The sequence below is a fragment of the Ambystoma mexicanum genome, chromosome 12 (genome assembly GCF_040938575.1).
Source record: "Ambystoma mexicanum isolate Mex_15411 chromosome 12, UKY_AmexF1_1, whole genome shotgun sequence".
Taxonomy (NCBI): domain Eukaryota; kingdom Metazoa; phylum Chordata; class Amphibia; order Caudata; family Ambystomatidae; genus Ambystoma; species Ambystoma mexicanum.
The window spans coordinates 667,377,251-667,396,670 of record NC_090936.1 but is presented as its reverse complement, the minus strand read 5'-3'; the positions used below and the strand labels follow the sequence as shown (position 1 = coordinate 667,396,670).

The 19,420-nt window shown below is 45.8% G+C and overlaps 1 protein-coding gene across 50 annotated transcripts in view; it reads left to right on the top strand.

Moving 5' to 3' along the window:
* Positions 1–19,420, top strand: part of LOC138513982 (mucin-19) — a 1,848,798-nt gene that overhangs the window by 1,578,173 nt on the left and 251,205 nt on the right. For all 50 annotated transcript variants that reach the window (XM_069629210.1, XM_069629207.1, XM_069629194.1 and 47 more), the window contains 8 exons: positions 949–1,017; positions 2,523–2,591; positions 3,606–3,668; positions 4,098–4,166; positions 5,672–5,740; positions 6,755–6,817; positions 7,247–7,315; positions 8,943–9,011. In XM_069629210.1, coding sequence (XP_069485311.1) covers positions 949–1,017; positions 2,523–2,591; positions 3,606–3,668; positions 4,098–4,166; positions 5,672–5,740; positions 6,755–6,817; positions 7,247–7,315; positions 8,943–9,011 — 540 coding nt within the window. The remainder of the gene's footprint in view (positions 1–948; positions 1,018–2,522; positions 2,592–3,605; positions 3,669–4,097; positions 4,167–5,671; positions 5,741–6,754; positions 6,818–7,246; positions 7,316–8,942; positions 9,012–19,420) is intronic.

The following is a 19,420-nucleotide window of genomic DNA, read 5'->3' as shown; positions in this document are numbered from 1 at the left end:
GAGTTTGCTCCAAATATTTGTTCTTTATTAATTTGTTGCAAGCCTCCTTCAAAATAACAGACCTATGTTTAAAATACAAATTTGTGGTACCTACAGAAAAGAAGTAGGTCAACATTCAGCAATCTCATTAGTAAACTCAAATACCCACTGACTAAAAATATTATATGCCGATTTTCGAGTGTAGACCTTTGAATTAGATGTTTGGCCTTTGACCATTTATTATTATTACTACTGTTGAAATTATAAAAGCTGTCTTTGGCAAATATTTTTAGAGATAAAAATAGTCATTATTATATAGAAGAGAGTGATTATAAATTGGTCTTGGGTTTTGTACAGTTGTGATCAATTTGCTTTTATAGCACTTTTGATCATTATGGAAGAGTGTTGATTGTTTATTTAAAAGTATGAAACTGTATACATTGTTAGCCATTCTCTGATTATAATCCATCTTTTATCAAGCAATGTCTCTGGAAACCTCTCGAATCACTAAAGTATCTACAGGTCCACCTAGCATAGGAGGTATGTTATTCATTATTTGTGCTCATCAGCAAAGTACAAATATGAATAAAATCTAAAATAGTTGTGCAAGTTAGGAAATGCACCTTCACTTTCTAGCACAGTTTGGAATTTAATTTCCATGAATGTGGAAATGACAATGCTTAACTTGATGAAGATAATGCATTGGAAGCTAGTGGTATTTAGGACATTTTATGGTATGGATAGAACTGTAAGTAGAAAAGAATATAACAAAAATGTGTTGCCGTAGAATGTCTTACCTTTAATAAACTGAAAGGATTGGGTACAACAGATGACAGCTAAATACATAGTTCAAAACCACATAATGTCAAATATTTTCCAAAAGTATTGAAGATATTATTTTGGAAAATAGTAATGAAACATCTTTACACTTGTAGCTATTTTCTGATTAAAATCCATCTTTTTATCTAGCAACAGTGCCTCCACCCACTGAAACCTCTGGTACCACTCAAGTCTCAACAGGTCCGCCAAGCACAGGAAGTAGGTCTTTCAATGGTTGTGGTCACCAACAAATGTGACTATTAATATTGAAATGTGAAATACATCACCATGTCTAAAAATCAGCATCCATTCCCTCATACATTTTGGAAATTCATTTCCATAAATGTGGATGTGACATTGCTTCAAGTGAAAAATAAAATCGTGAGAACATTCTCGGCCTGATTCACAAAAGATTGCTCAATGGGAAACCACATTGGAAAATGCTTTGTGAATCAGGGCCTATGGCTTTTGCCACAGATACAACTGAACAATTGACAATATTTTGCATCCGTAGATTGTGCAAACTATTCCTTTATTCATTTGTAAGGATTGTCCTACAAAATGACTGACCTATGCCTAACACACCATATTTTGTTACTGTCAAAAATAGATATCTGGAAGATTCTATTGAAAACAACTATATAAACAAGGCCCATTGAATCCAAATTAAAGCAATGTCATGGTTTATTTGGAATCCCCATCGATTTCAAATATTTTATGTAATTTTTCTATCATTGTTCATGGACTTTTCATTTAATATTTAATGACCAGAGTATACCCCAAATTCTGTTCTTTATTAATTTGTTGCAATTTTCCTTCAAAATAACAGACCTATGTTTAAAATTCAAATTTGTGGTACCTACAGAAAAGAAGTAGGTAAACATTCAGCAATCTCATTAGTAAACTCAAATACCCACTGACTGCAAATATTGTGTGCCGATTTTCGAGTGTAGACCTTTGAATTAGATGTTTGGCCTTTGACCATCTATTATTATTACTACTGGTGAAATTATAAAAGCTGTCTGTGGCAAATATTTTTAGAGATAAAAATAGTTACTCATTAATATATAGAAGAGACTGATTATAAATTGGTCTTGGGTTTTGTACAGTTGTGATCAATTTGCTTTTATAACACGTTTGAACATTATGGAAGAGTGTTGATTGTTTATTTAAAAGTATGAAACTGTATACATATTTAGCCATTCTCTGATTACAATCCATCTTTTATCAAGCAACTGTGTCTCTGGAAACCTCTGGAATCACTAAAGTATCTATAGGTCCACCTAACATAGGAAGTATGTTATTCATTATTTGTGCTCATCAGCAAAATACAAATATGAATAAAATCTAAAATAGTCGTGCAAGTTAGGAAATGCACCTTCACTTTCTAGCCCAGTTTGGAATTTAATTTCCATAAATGTGGAAATGACAAGGCTTAACTTGATGAAGATAATGCATTGGAAGTTATTGGTATTTAGGACATGTTATTGTATGGAGAGAACTGTAACTTGAAAAGTATATAACAAACATGTATTGCCATAGAATTTCTTACCTTTAATGAACTGAAAGGATTGGCTACAGCAGATGACAGCTAAATACATAGTTCAAAGCCAGACAATGTCAATTTTTTTCCAAAAGTATTGAATATATTATTTTAGAAAATAGTTATGAAACATTAATACACTTGTAGCCATTTGCTGATTAAAATCCATCTTTTTATCTAGCAACAGCGCCTCCACCCACTGAAACCTCTGGCACTACTCAAGTTACAACAGGTCCACAAAGCACAGGAAGTAGGTCTTTCAATGGTTGTGGGCACCAACAAATGTGACTATCAATATTGAAATGTGAAATACATCAGCATGTTGAAAAATCAGCATCCATTTCCTCGTACATTTTGGAAATTAATTTCCATAAATGTGGATGTGACATTGCTTGAAGTGATAAAAACAAAATAGTGAGACATTCTCAGCCTGATTCACAAAAGATTGCTCAATGGGAAACCACATTGGAAAATGTTTTGTGAATCAGGGCCTATGGCTTTTGCCACAGATACAACTGAACAATTGACAATACTTTGCATCCGTAGATTGTGCAAACTATTCCTTTATTCATTTGTTAGGATTGTCCTACAAAATGACTGACCTATGTCTAACACACCATGTTTTGTTACTGTCAAAAATAGATATCTGGAAGATTCTATTGAAAACAACTATATAAACAAGGCCCATTAAATCCAAATTAAAGCAATGTCATGATTTATTTGGAATCCCCATCGATTTCAAATATTTTATGTAATTTTTCTATCATTGTTCATGGACTTTTCATTTAATATTTAATGACCAGAGTATGCCCCAAATTTTGTTCTTTATTAATTTGTTGCAATTTTCCTTCAAAATGACAGACCTATGTTTAAAATTCAAATTTGTGGTACCTACAGAAAAGAAGTAGGTAAACATTCAGCAATCTCATTAGTAAACTCAAATACCCACTGACTGTAAATATTGTGTGCCGATTTTCGAGTGTAGACCTTTGAATTAGATGTTTGGCCTTTGACCATCTATTATTATTACTACTGGTGAAATTATAAAAGCTGTCTGTGGCAAATATTTTTAGAGATAAAAATAGTTACTCATTATTATATAGAAGAGACTGATTATAAATTGGTCTTGGGTTTTGTACAGTTGTGATCAATTTGCTTTTATAACACGTTTGAACATTATGGAAGAGTGTTGATTGTTTATTTAAAAGTATGAAACTGTATACATATTTAGCCATTCTCTGATTACAATCCATCTTTTATCAAGCAACTGTGTCTCTGGAAACCTCTGGAATCACTAAAGTATCTACAGGTCCACCTAACATAGGAAGTATGTTATTCATTATTTATGCTCATTCGCAAAATACAAATATGAACAAAATCTAAAATAGTCGTGCAAGTTAGAAAATGCGCCTTCATTTTCTAGCACAGTTTGGAAATTAATTTCCATGAATGTGGAAATGACAAGGCTTAACTTGATGAAGATAATGCATTGGAAGCTAGTGGTATTTAGGACATTTTATGGTATGGATAGAACTGTAAGTAGAAAAGAATATAACAAAAATGTGTTGCCGTAGAATGTTTTACCTTTAATAAACTGAAAGGATTGGGTACAACAGATGACAGCTAAATACATAGTTCAAAACCACATAATGTCAAATATTTTCCAAAAGTATTGAAGATATTATTTTGGAAAATAGTAATGAAACATCTTTACACTTGTAGCTATTTTCTGATTAAAATCCATCTTTTTATCTAGCAACAGTGCCTCCACCCACTGAAACCTCTGGTACCACTCAAGTCTCAACAGGTCCGCCAAGCACAGGAAGTAGGTCTTTCAATGGTTGTGGTCACCAACAAATGTGACTATTAATATTGAAATGTGAAATACATCACCATGTCTAAAAATCAGCATCCATTCCCTCATACATTTTGGAAATTCATTTCCATAAATGTGGATGTGACATTGCTTCAAGTGAAAAATAAAATCGTGAGAACTTTCTCGGCCTGATTCACAAAAGATTGCTCAATGGGAAACCACATTGGAAAATGCTTTGTGAATCAGGGCCTATGGCTTTTGCCACAGATACAACTGAACAATTGACAATATTTTGCATCCGTAGATTGTGCAAACTATTCCTTTATTCATTTGTAAGGATTGTCCTACAAAATGACTGACCTATGCCTAACACACCATATTTTGTTACTGTCAAAAATAGATATCTGGAAGATTCTATTGAAAACAACTATATAAACAAGGCCCATTGAATCCAAATTAAAGCAATGTCATGGTTTATTTGGAATCCCCATCGATTTCAAATATTTTATGTAATTTTTCTATCATTGTTCATGGACTTTTCATTTAATATTTAATGACCAGAGTATGCCCCAAATTCTGTTCTTTATTAATTTGTTGCAATTTTCCTTCAAAATAACAGACCTATGTTTAAAATTCAAATTTGTCGTACCTACAGAAAAGAAGTAGGTAAACATTCAGCAATCTCATTAGTAAACTCAAATACCCACTGACTGCAAATATTGTGTGCCGATTTTCGAGTGTAGACCTTTGAATTAGATGTTTGGCCTTTGACCATCTATTATTATTACTACTGGTGAAATTATAAAAGCTGTCTGTGGCAAATATTTTTAGAGATAAAAATAGTTACTCATTATTATATAGAAGAGACTGATTATAAATTGGTCTTGGGTTTTGTACAGTTGTGATCAATTTGCTTTTATAACACGTTTGAACATTATGGAAGAGTGTTGATTGTTTATTTAAAAGTATGAAACTGTATACATATTTAGCCATTCTCTGATTACAATCCATCTTTTATCAAGCAACTGTGTCTCTGGAAACCTCTGGAATCACTAAAGTATCTATAGGTCCACCTAACATAGGAAGTATGTTATTCATTATTTGTGCTCATCAGCAAAATACAAATATGAATAAAATCTAACATAGTCGTGCAAGTTAGGAAATGCACCTTCACTTTCTAGCCCAGTTTGGAATTTAATTTCCATAAATGTGGAAATGACAAGGCTTAACTTGATGAAGATAATGCATTGGAAGTTATTGGTATTTAGGACATGTTATTGTATGGAGAGAACTGTAACTTGAAAAGTATATAACAAACATGTATTGCCATAGAATTTCTTATCTTTAATGAACTGAAAGGATTGGCTACAGCAGATGACAGCTAAATACATAGTTCAAAGCCAGACAATGTCAATTTTTTTCCAAAAGTATTGAATATATTATTTTAGAAAATAGTTATGAAACATTAATACACTTGTAGCCATTTGCTGATTAAAATCCATCTTTTTATCTAGCAACAGCGCCTCCACCCACTGAAACCTCTGGCACTACTCAAGTTACAACAGGTCCACAAAGCACAGGAAGTAGGTCTTTCAATGGTTGTGGGCACCAACAAATGTGACTATCAATATTGAAATGTGAAATACATCAGCATGTTGAAAAATCAGCATCCATTTCCTCGTACATTTTGGAAATTAATTTCCATAAATGTGGATGTGACATTGCTTGAAGTGATAAAAACAAAATAGTGAGACATTCTCAGCCTGATTCACAAAAGATTGCTCAATGGGAAACCACATTGGAAAATGTTTTGTGAATCAGGGCCTGTGGCTTTTGCCACAGATACAACTGAACAATTGACAATACTTTGCATCCATAGATTGTGCAAACTATTCCTTTATTCATTTGTTAGGATTGTCCTACAAAATGACTGACCTATGTCTAACACACCATGTTTTGTTACTGTCAAAAATAGATATCTGGAAGATTCTATTGAAAACAACTATATAAACAAGGCCCATTAAATCCAAATTAAAGCAATGTCATGATTTATTTGGAATCCCCATCGATTTCAAATATTTTATGTAATTTTTCTATCATTGTTCATGGACTTTTCATTTAATATTTAATGACCAGAGTATGCCCCAAATTTTGTTCTTTATTAATTTGTTGCAATTTTCCTTCAAAATGACAGACCTATGTTTAAAATTCAAATTTGTGGTACCTACAGAAAAGAAGTAGGTAAACATTCAGCAATCTCATTAGTAAACTCAAATACCCACTGACTGTAAATATTGTGTGCCGATTTTCGAGTGTAGACCTTTGAATTAGATGTTTGGCCTTTGACCATCTATTATTATTACTACTGGTGAAATTATAAAAGCTGTCTGTGGCAAATATTTTTAGAGATAAAAATAGTTACTCATTATTATATAGAAGAGACTGATTATAAATTGGTCTTGGGTTTTGTACAGTTGTGATCAATTTGCTTTTATAACACGTTTGAACATTATGGAAGAGTGTTGATTGTTTATTTAAAAGTATGAAACTGTATACATATTTAGCCATTCTCTGATTACAATCCATCTTTTATCAAGCAACTGTGTCTCTGGAAACCTCTGGAATCACTAAAGTATCTACAGGTCCACCTAACATAGGAAGTATGTTATTCATTATTTATGCTCATTCGCAAAATACAAATATGAACAAAATCTAAAATAGTCGTGCAAGTTAGAAAATGCGCCTTCATTTTCTAGCACAGTTTGGAAATTAATTTCCATGAATGTGGAAATGACAAGGCTTAACTTGATGAAGATAATGCATTGGAAGCTAGTGGTATTTAGGACATTTTATGGTATGGATAGAACTGTAAGTAGAAAAGAATATAACAAAAATGTGTTGCCGTAGAATGTTTTACCTTTAATAAACTGAAAGGATTGGGTACAACAGATGACAGCTAAATACATAGTTCAAAACCACATAATGTCAAATATTTTCCAAAAGTATTGAAGATATTATTTTGGAAAATAGTAATGAAACATCTTTACACTTGTAGCTATTTTCTGATTAAAATCCATCTTTTTATCTAGCAACAGTGCCTTCACCCACTGAAACCTCTGGTACCACTCAAGTCTCAACAGGTCCACCAAGCACAGGAAGTAGGTCTTTCAATGGTTGTGGTCACCAAGAAATGTGACTATTTATATTGAAATGTGAAATAGATCAGCATGTTGAAAAATCAGCATCCATTACTTCATACATTTTGGAAATGAATTTCCATAAATGTTAATGTGACATTGCTTGAAGTGATAAAAAACGAAATAGTGAGAATATGTTGGGCCTGATTCACAAAAGATGTTTCAACGGGAAACCACGTTGGAAAATGCTTTGTAAATCAAGGACTACGGTTTTTGGAATAGGCACAATTGAACAAATAACATTATTTTGCATCTGTAGATATTGCAAACTATTCCTTTATTCATTTGTTAGGATTGTCCTACAAGATGACTGACCTATATCTAACTCACCATGTTTTGTTACTGTCAAAAATAGATATCTGCAAGATTCCATAGAAGAACACTTCAAAAACAAGGCTCATTATATCCAAATTCAAGCAATGTCATTATTTATTTTAAATCCCCATAAAATATGAATATTTTATGTAATTTTTCTACCATTTTACAGTTTGCCCCAAATATCTGTCCTTTATTAATTTGTTGGAAGCCTCCTTATGAATAACAGACCTTTGTTTAAAATACAGATGAGTGGTACTTGCAGAAAAGAAGTAGGTCAACATTCAGCAATGTCTTTAGTAAACTCAAATCCCAACTGACTGCTAATAATGTATATCGATTTTCCAGTGTAGACCTTTTTATTAGATGTTTAGCCTTCACCCATTTATTATTATTACTAATGGTGAAATAATAAAAGTTGTCTTTGGCAAGTATTTTTAGAGATAAAAACAGTTAGTCATTGTTATATAGAAGAGAGTGATTAAAAATTGGTCTTTTGTTTTGTACAGTTTTGATCAATTTAGTTTTAGAACACTTTTTAACATTATGGAAGAAAGTTGATTGTTTATTTCAAAGTTTGAAACATGTATACATATTTAGCGAGTCTCTGATTACAATCCATCTTTTATTAAGCAACTGTTGTGCCGATTCATGGATTTATTTCCGTCAAAAGACAGGGATTTGAGCGCGATTCTGCCTGCAAATCCCCATTTGTTAAACAGGGATTTGCGGGTAGAATGGCGCACAAATCCGAGGTTTTTGGCGCAATTAATTCAATGAATCAGCCCCTTAGTCTCTGGAAACTACTGGATTAACTGAAGTATCTACAGGTCCACCTAGCACTTTAAGTGTTAGTCATTATTTATGCTCATTAGCAAAATAAAAATATCAACAAAATCTAAAATAGTCGTGCAAGTTAGAAAATGTGCCTTCATTTTCTTGCAGTTTGGAAATTGATTTCCATAGATGTGGATATGACAAGGCTTAAATTGATGAAGATAATGCATTGGAAGATATTGGTATTTAAGACATTTTATGGTATGGGGAGAACAGTAACTAAAAAAGAATTTAACAAAAATGTATTGCTATAGAATATCTTACCTTTAATAAACTGAAAGGATTGGGTGCGACAGATGACAGCTAGATCCATAGCTCAAAACCACATAATAACAAATATTTTCCAAAAGTATTCAAGATATTATTTTGGAAAATAGTTATGAAACATCTTTACACTTGTAGCCATTTTCTGATTAAAAGCCATCTTTTTATCTAGAAGCAGTGCCTTCACCCACTGAAACCTCTGGTACCACTCAAGTCTCAACAGGTCCGCCAAGCACAGGAAGTAGGTCTTTCAATGGTTGTGGTCACCAACAAATATGACTATTAATATTGAAATGTGAAATACATCACCATGTCTAAAAATCAGCATCCATTCCCTCATACATTTTGGAAATTCATTTACATAAATGTGGAAGTGACATTGCTTCAAGTGATAAAAATTAAATAGTGAGAACATTCTCGGCCTGATTCACAAAAGATTGTTCAATGGGAAACCACATTGGAAAATGCTTTGTGAATCGAGGCCTACGGCTTTTGCCACAGATACAACTGAACAAATGACAATATTTAGCATCCGTAGATTGTGCAAACTATTCCTTTATTCATTTGTTAGGATTGTCCTGCAAAATGACTGACCTATATCTAACACACCATCAGGCCGATTCATGGAATAATTAGCGCGGCGCAAGTGGGCAAAAACGTGCGAATCGCAGTGGAATAGCGAAAATCGCAGTGCAAGTGCGAAAATCGCACGAAAAACAGCGCACGTCGATTCATGGAAGGCCGTGCGCGAGAAAACCAGCGGATGTGCGATAAAAAAGTGCGCGGCGCACGTTGGCGCACGTTGGCGCACAGGCCATCTAACAGCTTGCGCCAGGTCACAGCGAAAATCGCACAGGCCACAGCGAAATTCGCACATAGCGCGGCGCACGCAACAAAAGTAGGCGGAACACGGGCGTAACACTCGGAATGGGGAACAACTTGCCAAAACGTGGGCGGCACGGGGGAAGTACAGGGCACAAGTGCGCGGAACGCCCACACGCTCGCCTACAACACGTATTCATGGAATAGAATAGGGGAAAAAAGCGCACGCTCAAACCAGCGCACAGGCACAAACACGACCGCCACAAGAAAGGAGGCAGTAGCGTCTCTGCGGCTGTAAGAAATGTGCGCCAAAAGGTGCGCCAACAAATAGCACCTATATACTGCCATGATGAATGTCCCATACTGTGGCCCTCCAGGAAAAATGACGTGCAAAGGGGTACCCACAAACACGGACACCCGCTGACAAAAAATATGTGTGCATGTATACCGGGGTGCGCGGGAAGTGTCACACGCGATTTGCAGGGTACGTGCATCACAGGGGTTCGCGTGAAGTTATTCACGCGATCGGGCCTGGGGGAGCGGGCTACGTGTATTTCAGGGGTTCGCGTGAAGTTCCTCACGCGATCGGGCCTGGGGGAGCGGGCTACGTGTATTACAGGGGTTCGCGTGAAGTTCCTCACGCGATCGGCCTGGGGGAGCGGGCTACGTGTATTACAGGGGTTCGCGTGAAGTTCCTCACGCGATCGGGCCTGGGAGAGCGGGCTACGTGTATTACAGGGGTTCGCGTGAAGTTCCTCACGCGATCAGGCCTGGGGGAGCGGGCTACGTGTATTACAGGGGTTCGCGTGAAGTTCCTCACGCGATCGTGCCTGGGGGAGCGGGCTACGTGTATTTCAGGGGTTCGCGTGAAGTTCCTCACGCGATCGTGCCTGGGGGAGCGTGCTACGTGTATTTCAGGGGTTCGCGTGAAGTTCCTCACGCGATCGGGCCTGGGGGAGCGTGCTACGTGTATTACAGGGGTTCGCGTGAAGTTTCACACGCGATCGGGCCTGGGGGAGCGGGCTACGTGTATTACAGGGGTTCGCGTGAAGTTCCTCACGCGATCGGGCCTGGGGGAGCGGGCTACGTGTATTACAGGGGTTCGCGTGAAGTTCCTCACGCGATCGGGCCTGGGGGAGCGGGATACGTGTATTACAGGGGTTCGCGTGAAGTTCCTCACGCGATCGGGCCTGGGGGAGCGGGCTACGTGTATTACAGGGGTTCGCGTGAAGTTCCTCACGCGATCGGGCCTGGGAGAGCGGGCTACGTGTATTACAGGGGTTCGCGTGAAGTTCCTCACGCGATCAGGCCTGGGGGAGCGGGCTACGTGTATTACAGGGGTTCGCGTGAAGTTCCTCACGCGATCGTGCCTGGGGGAGCGGGCTACGTGTATTTCAGGGGTTCGCGTGAAGTTCCTCACGCGATCGTGCCTGGGGGAGCGTGCTACGTGTATTTCAGGGGTTCGCGTGAAGTTCCTCACGCGATCGGGCCTGGGGGAGCGGGCTACGTGTATTACAGGGGTTCGCGTGAAGTTTCACACGCGATCGGGCCTGGGGGAGCGGGCTACGTGTATTACAGGGGTTCGCGTGAAGTTCCTCACGCGATCGGGCCTGGGGGAGCGGGCTACGTGTATTACAGGGGTTCGCGTGAAGTTCCTCACGCGATCGGGCCTGGGGGAGCGGGATACGTGTATTACAGGGGTTTGCGTGAAGTTCCTCACGCGATCGGGCCTGGGGGAGCGGGCTACGTGTATTACAGGGGTTCGCGTGAAGTTCCTCACGCGATCGTGCCTGGGGGAGCGGCCTACGTGTATTACAGGGGTTCGCGTGAAGTTCCTCACGCGATCGGGCCTGGGGGAGCGGGCTACGTGTATTACAGGGGTGCGCGGGAAGTTCCACACGCGAATAGCCTGGGCGCGTGAATTTGAGGGGTGCGCGGGAAGTTCCACACACGAATAGCCTGGGCGCGTGTATTTCAGGGGTGCGCGGGAAGTCCCACACGCGAATAGCCTGGGCGCGTGTATTTCAGGGGTGCGCGGGAAGTTCCACACGCGAATAGCCTGGGCGCGTGAATTTGAGGGGTGCGCGGGAAGTTCCACACGCGAATAGCCTGGGCGCGTGTATTTCAGGGGTGCGCGGGAAGTTCCACACGCGAATAGCCTGGGCGCGTGTATTTCAGGGGTGCGCGGGGAGTTCCACACAAGAATAGCCTGGGTGCGTGTATTTCAGGGGTGCGCGGGAAGTTCCACACGCGAATAGCCTGGGCGCGTGTATTTCAGTGGTGCGCGGGAAGTTCCACACGCGAATAGCCTGGGCGCGTGTATTTCAGGGGTGCGCGGGAAGTTTTACACGCGAATAGCCTGGGCGCGTGTATTTCAGGGGTGCGCGGGAAGTTTTACACGCGATTTCTGCACGGTACGTGTATTTCAGGGGTGCCGGGGAGTCCCACATGTGATTTGACAGTGTGGGTCCTCCCAGGTGTACCCTGTACACCCTCCACGGCCCCTGCAGGCAGCCCACACCACAGGGGACTACCCTGCATCCCTGGTCATGTCCCGCAGGCAGCCCACCCAACATGGGCATGCCCCCCAGCAAAGGCACATGTCTCCTTGAACTAATGAACACCAACACATGTCCCCTTGCACCCCCACCCCCCAGCACTGTGGGGCACCTGCCAGCAGGCCCCCACTCATGTCACCCACCACCCCCACACCCCAGCAGTGCAGGGGCACCCTCCACCAGGCCCCACTCATGTCACCCACCACCCCCACCCCCCAGCCACCAGGGTCAGCCTCCACCAGGCCCCCACTCATGTCTCCCACCACCCCCACACCCCAGCAGTGCAGGGGCAGCCTCCACCAGGCCCCCACTCATGTCACCCACCACCCCCACCCCCCAGCCACCAGGGGCACTCTCCACCAGGCCCCCACTCATGTCTCCCACCACCCACACACCCCAGCAGTGCAGGGGCACCCTCCACCAGGCCCCCACTCATGTCTCCCACCACCCCCACACCCCAGCAGTGCAGGGGCAGCCTCCACCAGGCCCCCACTCATGTCACCCACCACCCCCACCCCCCAGCGACCAGGGGCACCCTCCACCAGGCCCCCACTCATGTCTCCCACCACCCCCACACCCCAGCAGTGCAGGGGCAGCCTCCACCAGGCCCCCACTCATGTCTCCCACCACCCCCACACCCCAGCAGTGCAGGGTCACCCTCCACCAGGCCCCCACTCATGTCTCCCACCACCCCCACACCCCAGCAGTGCAGGGGCACCCTCCATCAGGCCCCACTCATGTCACCCACCACCCCCATCCCCCAGCCACCAGGGTCACCCTCCACCAGGCCCCCACTCATGTCTCCCACCACCCCCACACCCCAGCAGTGCAGGGGCAGCCTCCACCAGGCCCCCACTCATGTCACCCACCACCCCCACCCCCCAGCCACCAGGGTCACCCTCCACCAGGCACCCACTCATGTCTCCCACCACCCCCACACCCCAGCAGTGCAGGGGCACCCTCCACCAGGCCCCACTCATGTCACCCACCACCCCCACCCCCCAGCCACCAGGGTCACCCTCCACCAGGCACCCACTCATGTCTCCCACCACCCCCACACCCCAGCAGTGCAGGGGCACCCTCCACCAGGCCCCCACTCATGTCTCCCACCACCCCCACACCCCAGCAGTGCAGGGGCAGCCTCCACCAGGCCCCCACTCATGTCACCCACCACCCCCACCCCCCAGCGACCAGGGACACCCTCCACCAGGCCCCCACTCATGTCTCCCACCACCCCCACGCCCCCAGTCACCAGGTGCAGCCTCCACCAGGCCCCCACTCATGTCTCCCACCACCCCCACCCCCCAGCCACCAGGGGCACCCTCCACCAGGCCCCCACCCATGTCCCCTATCACCCCCACCCCCCAGCAGTGCAGGGGCACCCTCCACCAGGCCCCCACTCATGTCTCCCACCACCCCCACCCCCCAGTCACCAGGGGCAGCCTCCACCAGGCCCCCACCCATGTCCCCCTGCCCACAGGTCCTGACGATACACAATCATGGCAGTAATGGGCAGCATACCCAGCACAAACACCCAGGCAAGGATTGCATCCACCCACATAGTGAATGCAATTACATGACACAACCCCAATGGCAAGTATGTAAATGAACACATGTCCGTCACACACACATACACAATGGCTGCAAGTGAATGTCAAAACCCATATCATGACATGTATGAAACCAAAGACAAAATAACACAAGTGGAAGTAAAAATTTAAAATGTATTAAAGATTAAAAATAAGTAAACAAATAAAACATACAACTATGTGGATAACAAAATAAATGGTCCATGTTGGAGAACAAAAGTAAAAATCAAAAAACGAAAAAGGAATACAAAAACAAATGTTGACCAAAGCAATATCAAGTAGAAGCAAAAGAATGAAAAACCATTTCCACATGGTGAACACAATAATGAAAAAAAGAAAATGTTCCTTCAAAAAACAAACTAAATACAGGAATGTACCAGGGTCCATGAGCCCAACACCATAAAGGAAACCTACTACTACCTAATGAAAAAAATATATTAAAAAAAGTGGCCATTGTCCGAGTGGTCCAAAATAATAAAAACAAATAAAGGAAACCTAACACTAACTAACTATATAACTATATACAAAGGCAGCGGGCAAGTCCTGCGGCTCACTTGTTGATGTTGCTGGCCAGGGCATCATCGAACTCCATGTCGATGTCCTGGAGGCGGGACTCTGTCCTGGCCCCGAGGTCTCGCAGGGATAACCCCATGTCCAGCTCAAACTCCCTGCGAGCTTCCTCGAGGCACTCAGCCCGCCTCAACGCCCGACGCATGGAGAACTCCGCCCTGACCATGGCGAGCCGCTCCTCTTCCGCCCGCTGCCGCTCCGCACCTATCCGCTGGACCAACTGCTCCCACACGGAAGACACCACCATCCCAGGGTTGCCCTGCCCTCCGGCCGATGCCTGCCCCTCTGATCTTGATGGCCCTGAGCCATGATGCCTCCCACGTCGAGCCCGCTGCTGCCTCCGACGCCACTGCCTCTGCCAGCACGACGGCATCCAGGCTGATGGAAACCACCGACGCCGTCGTGCACGTGCCCTGCCTGATGATGCTGTCACATCTTCCATCTGCTGGGGTCCAGTTGCTGTGTTGTCCACCCGTGCTGGACCTCCGACTACCAACTGTGGCAGGGATGGGATCCCCACCGAGCTGGCTGCATTGGTCGGGGCAGGTCCACAGGGGGCCCTGGTGGCATCTGGGCTGGAAGACGGCAAGGAGAACGACTGGTGGATAGCCTGCACAGAGGAGGAGAGGGCCGCCACATTGGCCAACACATGCAGGAAACCCCCGAACATGGCCGATCCCAATTGGGCCACGTCGGCACGGTGCACTTCGTGATGACGTGCGTGCTCCTCCCGGGAAGCACGCACGGCATCACGAATCACAGCCGTGCGCATCGCGACCCCAATCAGGACCTTCTCCGCACGGCCAGGGGTTCCCACGTCCGCAGGTGGAGGGGAGTCAGGTGACATGGACATCCCCTCTACCTGCGGACGGGCCTGGGACGGGGCATCCCTGCTGGTGCATGGTGGTGCACTCACAGAGTCAGGGACAGCGACATGCACAGGCCCCTCCACAGTGACCTGTGCTGCCTCCTGCCCCTGGCCCTGGACTGCACCACTTGCACCAGCAGGGATGCCCCCACCAGGCCCCATGTGTGCCCCAGTGGCGGCCTCCTCCTCCTCTGTGCAAACCACCAACCTGGATGGCTCCTCACCGTCTCCCACCGTAGCAGGCCCCTGTGGGGGCTCACCCACCCCTTCCGCTGCAGCCGTGGGGGCATCCCCGCCGCCTTGCTCCACAGCGCCGTCTCCGCCCTCTTCTTCACTAGCCGCTGCGTAGAGGGAGACAAAGAACACAAGCATCAGGGCACTGTACAATGGTCCCCTAGACAGGAAGCAATAGCAGATGAGCACCACTGTCAAAGTACACTTCCATCATGTCCCTCCACAACACATGGGTCAGTCCAGGCAAAACACACACAGTAACAGGCATGGTGCATGCCATGGACATTTCCATGCATGTCCAATGGACTCTTGAAACATTCAATGATATGTAACTCACATGCATCATGGCTCATGCCTATCACATGCACACACTTCACCTCAGTCACATCCATCTGGCCCCAAACACACCAAACACAGCGGATACAAGGGTAATTTGGCTGCTTCACTGAATCTGTGCATTGTCACACACATGTGTCATGCATCCATGGCATGCACAAGTCACAGACACGCAGGTCAGGCACACAGACATGGCTACCATATATGTACCTGGCATCAGCACCCATCCCTCACCCCCACCCATGTCCAGGTACAGAGACTGGCATACTCTCATGTTCAAAATCTGCATAGGGCTCCCCATGCGGCATTTGAACACATGCAACAACCATGTGGGTCACACATCACTGGTCACACATGCATTACCATGATGTCCCTGCACACATACATGCATACATGGCCTATGGCACACATACAGGCAAGTATCATAGAACCAGCACACCGCAACATGCCCTGTCTCACACAGTAATGCTTGGACACTTACCGCTCAACTCCAGACGGGCCTCCCTCTCAAGGATCTGGGCGTGGAGCGCTGGGCGTACGCGTTCCAGGACTCTCATCTGGATGGAACTCATGCGGCCCTGGCCCCCCTCCACGAGGCGCCGGGCCTTCACAAGGGTCCTGGACCTCAAGTCCTCCCAGCGCTTCTTGATCTTCAGGACGTCGCGGGTTGCCACCCCCTCCGCGTTGATGGCAACCACACAGTCGGCCCAGATCCTCTGCCGTCCTTCCTTGCTGGCGCGGGACGATCCAAAGAGGGCATCATACTGCCCCAGGACATGCTCCACCAGGACACCAACTTCGGTGGCAGTGAAGCTGGTGCCCCTCTGCCCCTCTGGCCTGGGATTGCCACTGGTGCCAGATGTGGAAGTGCCCGACATGGCAACCCCAGAGGCAGGTGTGGGTGGGCAACTGGGTCCTGGGGCTGGGCTGTGGAGCGATGTAATCCCAGTCGGGAGTCTTCACTTCCAGCAGGGGTGGACACAGCAACTGGACCCCTGCAGATGGCTGATGTGCAGGCACCAAATGGCAGGGCACGGTGGCAGCAGGCAGGCAGGCAGGCAGGCAGCAGCAGATGGCACGTGGGAGGCTGCTCGGGGCACTGGGGGGCAGTAACTCGGCCTTCTGGGCAGGAGCGTGGTCTTCCGTGTGTTTTCGCGTGGCCAACTTGATACGGAGTGATTTGGCACGTGAAAATCCTGCACGTCAGCGTGAAATCCGAGGAAAGGCCCTTAGCGCGTAAGCGCGTCAGCACGCATACGCGATTCTATTGGACCAGAGTCCCTCAGCGCGTAAGCGCGTCTGTGACGTGACCCGCACGGGTGTTCCCCACTCAGCACGTGATGACGGGGCACACGTGGAAATACTGCACGTCAGAGTGTCATCGCGTGTAATTGGACAAAAGTGCGCGTACACGCGATTGGCCTATGTACGTGTATTTAATGGGTGCGCGGGCACTTACACACGCAAGTACGTCAGCGAACCTGTATCCCGTGGTGCATGTGAATTTCCACACGCTATTGGACTGGGAACTGGATTCCAGGGGTGCGCGGGTCACACGCTGTATCCCGTGGTGCGTGTGATTTTCCACACGCTATTGGACTGGGAACTGGATTCCAGGGGTGCGCGGGTCACACGCTCGCCTAGAACACGCGCAAAGCATAAATTTGCGGACTTTAACAATAACAAGCTCAGACGCCAGGATGAACATATCGTTCTAGCAGCAGTGGCAGTGGGCTACCAAAGGAGGAGGAGCAGGATAGTCAGGGCCAGAATATTCACACCCAGAACCAGCCTTTTCGGGATGCCTGATGACCAGGTGTTTGGGAGGTACAGGTTTTCACCACACATTATACTGGACCTGGTGAGTGAATGGGAGGATGACCTCACATCACCCACCCTGTGCTTCCAAGCACTCAGCCCCCTGGAGAAGGTCCTCAATGTACTGCACTTCTTAGCCACTGGATCATTTCAGCGGACAAGTGCCATAGTGGGTGGGGTGTCACAGGCCACCCAGTCACGCTGCCTACACCAGGTCTTGAACATCATGACTGCACGCCCATCAGTCCACAGGCACATATACCTGCCCAGAACACCTGCAGAAAGGCATGCTGCCGCCCTGGATTTTTACGCTGTGGCACGATTCCCCAAAGTGCTAGGTGCCATCGACTGCACCCATGTGGCTCTACGTCCCCCCAGGGCATCTGAGCACATCTATAGGAACCGCAAGCACTGGCATTCCATCAACGTGCAGGTAGCATGTAATGCCAAGGGAATCATCACCTCAGTATATGCCAACTATCCCGGCTCCACCCACGACAGCTTCATTTACCGAATGTCCACCCTAAGCCGGGACCTAGAAGCTGGGCGGCATGGCGATACATGGCTGCTTGGTGAGTATGTATGCCACTGCACATGCATGCATGTTGGATACTGAGCAAGGTCACAACCCCACCAATGATACCAATCACCACCTCCACAGGGGACAGTGCCTACCCTCTCAGCCCCCACATGATGACGCCAATTCGGAACCCCACCACGCCACCCCAGGTAAGATATAACACAGCCCACATTACAACCAGGGGCATAGTGGAGCGCACATTCGGAGTGCTAAAGTCACGCTTTCGCTCCCTTGACCGTTCTGGCGGGCAGCTGTTATACGCTCCCCCAGTAGTGTGCAGGATCATAGTGGCAGCATGTGTCCTGCACAACGTTGCAACACGCCGGGGCCTGGCCGTGGACATGGTGGTGGCCCCACATCCCCAACCACATGCACAGCCGCTGCGCATGGGAGGGGAAAGGGCACGGGGGGAGGCAGCCCGTACACAGCTAGTGGCTAATTACTTCACATAGAAATCACACCCCGGTGGAGTGCACACTGCCCTGGCACATTCCATCTGACAATCAATGATGACTCAACCTGACACTGATCCTGAATGTCTGGAGAATGAACCGTGAATACCATATCAGCGTGAGATTGTTCACCTGGAAGTGTCACAATGTGTGCATCCCTACCCACACAGACACCACCAATGCAGTTTTGTGAAGTTACACATTGAAGCAGCTAAAATGAATACCCACTTGCAAAATGCAACAAGAGGACAGTGCCATGTCAGCCAACCCAACCCCAGCACCGCCACACGACACACCGTGCCATGTCATGCTAATTGCAGGTAAACAAAGTAATCCCCACAACATGACATCAGTCTCACTATGTACAGTATCCCTATTAGAAACCTGCAACACCTGAAATGCTCACAGCAATGCCGGACCAACAACATACTTGAGCACCTACTACCATTAACATGACATCACAAATGTTACATATTAGTAGTCTCACCAACTGGAAATGCCTGCACTCCCACCACTACCAACTGTGCAGTGTTGGCGCCATGTAGAGTTGTAGGTGCACTGCTGCCAATATGGACCCCATCTCCAGACTAGAGGTCCTTGTGTGGACATGAGGAAGGGACCTGCAAATTGGGAGGTAGACACAGAAGAAGAGTTACACATCAATGCAACATGCAGTGTACAACACAACAGCAATATGCACTAGGAATGTATACACAATATTGACTACAGACTGCCCACACAGCTCATGGGAGTCCAACGTCACTGTGTAATTCACTGTCACTTGGGCACACCCTTTGCAAGCCCATGGAAATGGGAAGCAGGA